The sequence below is a fragment of the Juglans regia genome, chromosome 13, assembly GCF_001411555.2.
Source record: "Juglans regia cultivar Chandler chromosome 13, Walnut 2.0, whole genome shotgun sequence".
In the NCBI taxonomy this organism is placed as follows: Eukaryota; Viridiplantae; Streptophyta; class Magnoliopsida; order Fagales; family Juglandaceae; genus Juglans; species Juglans regia.
The window spans coordinates 37461566-37470749 of NC_049913.1; the positions used below are offsets into that span (position 1 = coordinate 37461566).

The 9184-nt window shown below is 37.7% G+C and overlaps 1 protein-coding gene across 2 annotated transcripts; it reads right to left on the bottom strand.

Annotated features, from left to right (window-relative positions):
* Positions 1–217: 217 nt before the first annotated feature.
* LOC109011681 (protein DETOXIFICATION 12-like) lies at positions 218–5651 on the bottom strand. 2 transcript variants are annotated; one of them, XM_035683990.1, is made up of 8 exons: positions 5302–5409; positions 3486–3592; positions 1958–2502; positions 1772–1858; positions 1566–1622; positions 1154–1392; positions 873–1078; positions 218–515 (listed from the first exon to the last, which is right to left on the bottom strand). In XM_035683990.1, the coding sequence occupies exons 3-8, from the start codon at positions 2494–2496 to the stop codon at positions 432–434; spliced, it is 1212 nt and encodes a 403-aa protein (XP_035539883.1). In that variant the 5' UTR covers positions 2497–2502; positions 3486–3592; positions 5302–5409; the 3' UTR covers positions 218–431. The 2 variants fall into 2 exon arrangements, with proteins under 2 accessions (XP_035539883.1, XP_035539882.1); XM_035683989.1 differs by lacking the exon at positions 3486–3592 and having other exon boundaries at positions 5302–5651.
* Between the last annotated feature and the right edge of the window lie 3533 nt (positions 5652–9184).

The window sequence follows — 9184 nt, forward strand, 5'->3', positions numbered from 1 at the left end:
AACCTTGCTTAATGCAGTTTTAGAGCCTAGGCTTTATGAAAGTAAGGAATTCAAGTTCTCACTTTTGAGTACTCCCAGGCACTTTTGAGTACTCCCAGGCATCTCTGCCTGCTTGTTTTGGAGGAAGGCTATTAATCTAGTTCCCCATGAAGTCCCCAAAGTGGGTTGTTAACATGAGAAATGGTTGGACATTATTTGCATGCAGCCTTCCTGTACATGTTTTTGGCAAGGAAATTATTTTGCCCATTTGGCTATGCCAATTCTTATTTAGGGTCCATTTGAATCTTAACCAAGTTCAAATTTGTTACAGCGATATCATTTAGAGTGATTTGGGGCCAAAAGAAACAAAGACAGACGAAAAAGAGCTATTAAGCTTGTAAGCTCTCATTCAAAAGCAATGTTTCTCCTTACAAATTCAATAATAAGAAACTTTAGCTGACCAATATTCCTTGCTGACTTGTATCATTATCTTTGGGAAGTCTCCCCACAAACATCCTCTCCCTTGCCTTGCTAGCCTGAAATATCAAGAACCCAATAACCCATGAAAAAGGCAGAAAAACTTACGCAAATAGCTAAGTTGTTATTGACCATTACAATAGAGTTCATAGGCCAATTGTCCCAGTGAGAATGTCCTTAATACCCTTTATCTCAAGAGGTGCTCTCGTGAATTGACTAGAATATAGAGGAACTGATCATACAAAGATATGGAAGAAAAGAAGCAAATTTGAGAATTTAAAAAGCGTCTTAGGAATACAGGGGGTTTCAAAACACTGCCAATTTTTCCTCACTTTCCCCCCCAAGCATCTTCACAGCAGACCAGAGCATATGGGAATCTATCAAAAGCATTGAGACATAAAAAGTGAAGGACAGACCTGTTTTTCCCAGTTTGTACAACTTGTCACAATAAAGAGCAAAACAATCTGAACAAAAGCACCAGTTTGTACTCCAATCCAAAGGCCCCTTCCTCTATACTGAGCCCAGAAACCCAGTACTGCAGCAGCTGGAATTCCACAAAGATAGAATGCCCCCAGGTTGATATAAGCCCCTATATGCTGCCACCCAGATCCTCTAGCAACACCTGATTTAATGAACTCTTAACATAATTCTGTAAAACTTAAAAAAGACTCAGCTGACAAAAACAAAGATTTTCTACCTGAAAGAACCCCTTGTAAGCTATCAAGTATAATTGATACAGAAACGAGAGGAGCCATGGTTGTTACGTAGTCCACAACTTCCTTCTCATTGCTAAAAGTGTAACCAAAAACATGCCGGCTGGCAAGAAGGGTTGTGCTCACTATACATGTCTCTATGACTGCAAGAAACAACACAGCAAAGAGAGCTACACGAGCAGCTTGTGGGTTCCCTGCTCCTAATTCATTTGAAACTCTAGTACTAAACCAAAAAGGAGACAATTTTTAGAGATGTGCAATTTAGACTACAGTAGACACCTGTAAAATGTAGCAATAGATGTCTTTTACATATATGTGTGTACATGCATGTCTATATCTTTGTATGTGGATATGTTCAATTGAACAAACCTTGCAGAAAAAAAAAAACAAACCAACCTTGCTGCAGCACCAAGTCCATATGGTATCGTATAGAGTGTTGTGATGGTTGAGAGACTGTACAGAGAAGTTGATAGTAAGGATCATTACCCAATGTTGAAGTGAGGTTAGAATCTTTTGAGGAACGCATATTATAGTGCATAAAGATGAGAAAGTTTTAGAAGATCCAAAGTTTTCTTGATCTGAAATACTACAAGAAAATTTACCATACAGAAAGCACTGAAGTTTCTAGCTGTGGATTGGGTAAAAGACCGGACAGTAAAATGAGAAGCTCAAACGACCACCACTCAAGGCTGCATTATTAAAATGAATAAACACATCAGAGAAGAATGATATATTACAGAAAAACACACAAACTCCACATTTCAACGAGAGAAAGTGATAGCAATTACCAAATCATTATAGCAGAAGGGATAGCAAATTGAAAGAACTCCCCAATTCCTTGGAACAGCTCCATAGAAATTGGAATGCGAGTTTTTGCGCAGGCAGAAGAGTACTTCATGTATAATCCAAGCAAAATCACATTTAACCAATATGAAATGCTAATAGCTAATGCTGCTCCGATGTTTCCCAGCCCAGACTTGAATACTAAAGCCCAACATAGAGGTATGTGAAAAGAAAGAATGGCAAGAGAGCTGATAAGCATTGGCATGACAAGACTTTGTGTCTGAAAGTATCTAACAAGTGGCTGAAGTGTTGCATATGCAAAGAGCGCAGGAACAAGCCAGATTATGAATTTGCCAGCTTCGTGTGAAATTAGAGGGTCTTGGCCTATCAAAGTTAGAAACCTCCCAATATAGATCCATATCAAAGACACGGGAAAACAGACTAAGATCATAGAAAATATAGCAGTGTAAGTTTGAACGCCAAGTTTCCGATACTGCTGAGCTCCATAAGCTTGCCCACATAAAGTTTCCAATGCACTTGCCATTCCTAACTGTTCACAGAATACAAAGTACAAATCCATTTAGTTGTTTGAGACAGAACTCTATTCATATAACTAGGTCCCAAAATTCAATTTGACATCTTCTTAAGAACATTTGACTCACAGTCTAAGAATCTAGGCATGATTTCATCCATATTTTCTACAAGCATTAACTTGATGAAACCCATATATGTCAGTAATATTTCAAGTACACTTCTATTGTAAAATTTCATCCATTTGGTAAGCATATCTAAACTAGTATTCGTACAGGCAAGCCAAGCTTTATCATGGTAGCAGAAAGTTTGGTACTAAACTGACCCACCACATTGATCAGCTGCAGTCAGAGGTGCATTCAGAGTAGAGCTTCCTGGGTTTAATTATTAATGCATCGCTGGGTGAAATGTATTGGTGAAAGGGCATATGCATGATAAAAGAGGTAACTTTCAAAGCTATATTAGAGAAATGCCATTGACAAGCTAATCATTCAAAGCTCTGGCCATTACTTTCAAGCCAAATACACCACATGGGACATAAGGAAATCTTTCTCCATACATCAGCAATTTGGGAATTGCCCTGAAACTCTTTCCAACAAGCAAACAAGTCCACTGCCCTCCCTGGCATCACCCATTCAAGTCCGGTCCTGTTAAAGATCTCAGCCCATAACACCCTTGCTACCTAACAGTGAAGTAAAAGATAATCCACAGATTCACCACTCTTCTTACACATGTAGCACCAATCCATCACAAAGAGTCCATGCCGAAAATTTTTTCCAAGATGCAGGAAAAAGAGTGAAAGGGAAAATTGTTTTGAATGTACAAAGTAACAAAGCTTTAACTTCACAGGTTGTTATTATATAACTAAAGGGTTAATGGGGCCTTGGCACCATGATAACTTCACAGGTTGTTGTTACTAAATTTTGCTGTGATATTTTGCAAGGACTATAGTTAGGTCTCCTACTAAATCTGTACAGATATTGAAACCAATTATGTCAATACCTGCAAAAGATGAAGGAGCTACTAATGGACCATTTTCCTCCTTTTGTTATCAGTTGAGTAGAAAAGGCTCTTTACTGCATTTTGCATCGTCTTGTTTAAGAGCTCCCCTACGAATTGACATACCTTAAAATTTATTATAAGAACCTTAACCGTTCACCAGAAACCCTTTTGCCAAAAAATATAAAAAGTACATAAAAATGAGTAGAACTTTCCTATAGTAACTTCTTCAGAAATACTTGAAGAGCACATTATTTCTTCATGCATATTATTACAGGCCTTCATAAGATTCAGTAAGCTATTTCGTGCCTCACTTTGTGCTTAAGGTTTTCGAGTGTCTTCCGGAAGATTGTGCATCGAGTCGTACCATGTGTAACACCCAAGTGTAACACGCACAAAATATAAATAACATTGCAGACATTGATGTCAGGCGCATCAACCTTATGATTGGCTTAACTGTTGGTCACGTCAGAGGTGTCACACGAGTATTACACTTGGAATTCTCTTATCATAACATATAGTTTTTGTAAACTTTTAAGCTATTGTAATATCACGACTAGAATTTTCCTTCTGCATTCTCTTATAATAACTTATGGTTTAAGTAAACTATTTTCTTATACGTAGCACACCTTACGTATCACGGTTTTGTTCTCTCTCTCTCTCTCTCAAGCCCGTTTCTCTCTTCTCACCCATTTTCCCCTCTCCTTCCCGTTTCTCTCTTCTCACCCATGTCCCCGTCGCAGCCTAGATCCGCCGCGGCCATCGATTCGGCCTCCCACCACAGCCACCGATCACCACCACCAAGCCCGTCCTCCTCCCCCAGCCCGAGGCCCATAGCTCCTCCGCACGCATGCCCGTAGCTCAACTCCACGCACTCACGTCGCGGCTCACATTCCGTCACTTACAACCGCGTGTCGCCGCCCACAAGCACGCCGGATGTCCACCCCTCGGCCATACCCTCCTTCCCCAGCCCACACCGACCGTTTCTCTCTCCCTCACATGCCCTCTCTCTCACGGGTCCTCTCTCTCTCGCGGCCAAATCCACCACCAGACTACCGATTGATTTCCGACATCTCGACAATCGCCACCACCTCGATAGTCTACGCCCAAGGATGGGCGAAGGGGGGAGGCCTTGGGCGAAGGGGGTGGTGGGGAGAGGAAGGAAAAATGAAAGAAAAAATTTAATTGTAATCGATTATGCGTATTAATACGAGCATCCATTTAATATGATTGGTCAGAAAATATATTTTATTAAAAATAATATTAATTTGAATTTAAAATATGAAAGTAATAATATTAGTACGTAGATCGATACGTAAACTTGTTTATATATAATAAATTTTAAAATGAAAGTGAATTTTGTTGTCATAGTAATGTTTTGGATGATTTAAACAGTGGAATACTTTTCTCGTGAGAAATAGGCTACATACATGTTATGATACGGAAAGCCTATAATAAAATACTACCAGGCTGCCCAAGTCAGTATGACCTCACCTCCAGCTACCCTTTATTTTCTTTCTTGCATATCTTAAATCGTTGCTCAATCTTCTTCTTTTTTAAATTTTTTTTTAATGCTAATCTCACTTTAAAGAAAAATGGACGCCATTCAAGAAAGAAATGGACGCTAGTAGAGCACGAAAACCATTTTAATTTTCTGATTCTAATTTGTTTTTTTCTTGGAGAAAAGACCTTTTATTAGTCATCAATTTTTATTTTTTTTTGGGCGAGAAAAGACTTTTCTTCGGTATATATGAATCATTGATAGTCGCCAATAAATGCATGCCTTTTTTCAAAAAGAGAGATAATGACGAAGGCTTACAAGAAGACTGAAGCCGGTGACCCCAGCAAGAGAGATGGCAATCGCGGTGCTAGAGAGAGCAAGTTCACCCAGATGACCCACCATCATCGTTGAAATGACCTGCAACATGAACTGTGATAGAGTCACCGCCACCATAGGACCAGCCAAGGGACCCAACCTCTTTAGCTCCCCAGTGAGCAGACCCCATGTTATTGATGGAGTCTCGCTTCTTTTATCTTCTCTTCCTTTTTGTAATAGACTCTCTTCCATGTTCTTCTCAGTGTCTCCCATGGAAGCCAGTGTTCTAAGCCAAAACACTCGCTCAAATTTTGGAATTCAGAGAGAGAGAGAGAGACGTAAAGAGCTTTCCTAACTTTTGGCATTCCATGAGCTATATAAATAGACGTGAAGTGTTTTGGCCATAAACCGAGAAATGACATTATTGGACCATTGGTGCTTGGTAGGCCATAAACGAGTATCTTTTGTCTTCTCAAAATGACATATACAAAGGTATAATCATCTAAAAGTAAGAAATATATTTTAACCATAAATAAATTATATAAAATTTAACTCATCACGTGATTTAATATAATATGTTAAATTATAAAATTATTTTATAATAAAAATAATTTTAACAAATCTTATAAAATATAAATTTACGTCATTTAATTTTATATAATTTTTTTTATATTTATAACAGTTATTCAAAGTAAACCGCGCTTAAAGCCAAACACATAATCGACTATGCGAGCCTTATAATTTGGATGTTTTTAATTTGAATAGTCATCGGATTAGAGAATTTAATTGGATCTAGGAGGCCTTAGATTGGGAAATTTAATTGTTTCTTAATTATCCTTTCAATTATTTGAGATGCATTTGGAGAATTTTTTTTACCAAGAACTTATGGACTCTTATCCCATTTAGATAGTGAGAGTATTTTATCTCATTTCGTCTTATCTTATTATTACAAATTTCTTAAATTCTCACACAAAATATAATAAACAATTTAATTTTTTAAAATATCAAAATAATAATAATAATAATATTAGATAATAATATTTTATTCAATTTTTAACTTTTATTTAAAACAATCTCATCTCATTTCATTATCCAAACCATACCTTATATTATTTAGATTTTGTTCTCAAGTGTCGCATTTAAAGACAAACTATGATGGGACAAATATGATTTTATTATGTTTTGATTAAATTTAATATATAAAAAATAGTCCATACACGAACGAGAGTGTTAAGATATAAATTTAATAGTCAATTGTATCTCTTTCAATCAAGATTTCACATAAATGATGCTTACTTGTGTACTAGCCATATAGATAGTTGCATGCTTTCTTGACCTTATTAACAAAACAAAAACAACTTCACCTACTCCTTAATTTATTGTTTAGACTAAAGAATAGCGAGTGAATGCATCTACGAACAAGTGCATTTTTATGTGCAAAACGCCAAGAAACTGAGTGCTTACTTTCCCCAAAAAGATAAATTTAGTTTTACGATCGTAAGCGAATGTATTCTCTTGGGATTGATGATGATGCAAGTTGTTGATTACATTTTTCAATTCTTCTACAGACAACCGGGCTGAGGACCCGGCGCGGAACCGGCTGACGTGGCAGCCTGCCACGTCAGCTGATAAATAAATAAAAAATTAAAAAAAATAATAAATTGAAAAGAACAAAAAAATAATAAATTAAAAAAAAAACATGAAATGAAATGAAACATACCGTGCGGATTGGGAGGGAAAGTCGAAACGAAAACAAAGCAGAGAGATTTCGAGCGAAATCGAAGAGGGAGATACCCAGTGCGTCTGAAGGAAGTCTGTTCGCCCATTCCGGTCGCCGTCCCGCAGTCGCCGTCGTCACAGCCTACAAGTCTCTGGGTCACAGCGTCATGGGTGAGACGGAGCTCTGCGTGAACGTCGTGAGAGTTTTCTGTCGCTGCTAGCTGCGTGAACGCTGTGAGAGTTTCCGTCGCTGCTAGCTGCGTGAACTCCGTGAGAGTTACCGTCGATTCTTCAAGCCGGTGAAATTTGTTCGGTAATGGCAAGTTTGATCTTCTAGAGTTTTGTTTGCGTACTATCTCAGTAGAATCCGAGTGAAATTGAAGTAAAATGTTCTTGCGATGTTTGTGAAGTGAAGTAAATTCGGGAGCTGCAAATTAGTTGTACATTTTATACCATGTTTTTTTTTTCAATGGGTACTGAATCTAAGAAAGTTACTTCCCTGATGTGTATGATGAATTTGATGGTTGTTTGTCACAAGTGAGAGCTCGGAGAGAGTAAGACAAAGATGGACTAATGATACCACTCTGTTTCTTTAGTTTTTGTTAGGGAAAAAGAAGAAGAAATGGATTTTCAAGGGTTTTGTCTTAACCTCTCACTTGATGTGTGTATGAGATTATATATTGATGCTGAAATTTACCTATAAAAAAAGTCATTGATGCTGAAATTTATTAATACCTGTGTATAGTCAATGACTATTTATGTGCCATCATGGGAAACTTAAATGATGCCCAAACAAAAACAGGTTCTAATTAGACCAAAAAGGTTTAATTAAACTGTCTACATTAGAAAGAATGACACATTATAAAGCTTGATGTAACATTACTTGTGTCTTTTGAAATACAAATGTAGACATGTTCTGATTCATATGCTAAACTAGGGAAAAACAAAAACAAGTTGTAATTCATTAAACTGACTTGATGCTAAACTAAGACAGGTCCTAAAGAGTCGACATGAAGAATTGTAACTTTACTTGTAACATTGTAAGCAAAAAAATCTAATTCAGAATGCAACAAATAAACTAAAAAACTATAACATTACTTGTAACATTGTAAAGATTGATGTAAAAGTAACATTCTAACATTTACATTGTAAACAGTTGATGTAAAAATTAATTAAGAAACTATAACATTACCTGTAGCAGAAAGCAGTTTTCGAAACAGAGGTATTCTATTTGGTGGCTAGGAAAATGTAAATCCAGAGTTAATTACAAACGTCCACATCAGTGTTATTCAGCCTTTCAGAAGCATATATTTGTTATGTTATCGAGAACAAAAGCATCAGCATCACTACAAATGTAATTCAAGTCTATGCTGGAATAAAACAATCCATCAAAAATTATTAAGTATAATTGATATTTAAAAGAACAAAAATACTCTACATACAAAAACTATGCTCGAAAGTAAAACCAAATCCACGTGACCAAACTGTAGGATAACTAACCTGATCTACACAGTGGTTGATGTTAGGGTTAGGGTTTCACTGGCGATTTTGGACAAGTTAGGGTTAGCATCGAAGGGACTGGGGTTTGAAGTGGGAAATGGGTTAGGGTTAGGGTTACACTGGCGATTTTGGACAAGTTAGGGTTAGCATCGAAGGGACTGGGGTTTGAAGTGGGAAATGGGTTAGGGTTAGGGTTACACACACGAACGAAGGTCAAATGCCGTGATTGAGGAAGAAGGAAACCACGGTTTCATGGGTCGATTTTGATGGAATGGGTGAATCGATCGAAGGTTAGGAGTAGGGTTACATGCACAAACGAAGGTGAAATCCTCAACAAAACCACAATTTCGTGGGTATATATTGATGGAATGGGTGAATCGGTGAATCGAACGAAGGTTAAGGTTAGGGTTACACGCACGAACGAAGGTGAAATCTTCAACAAAACCACGGTTTCGTGGGTCGATTTCGATGGAATGGGTGAATCGAAGGAAATCTATGAGGGGAAAGGGGAAAGGAATCGAAGGGAAAAGGAAATCTATGAGGGGTTAAGGTTAGGATCGAAGGGGTCAGGGGGAAAGGGGGGGAAATGTACAATCGAAGAGGGAGAGACGCAAGGAGAGGGAAAGTGGGATTCTGGAAAGGGGGAAGGGGGGGAACGCGGGATAGC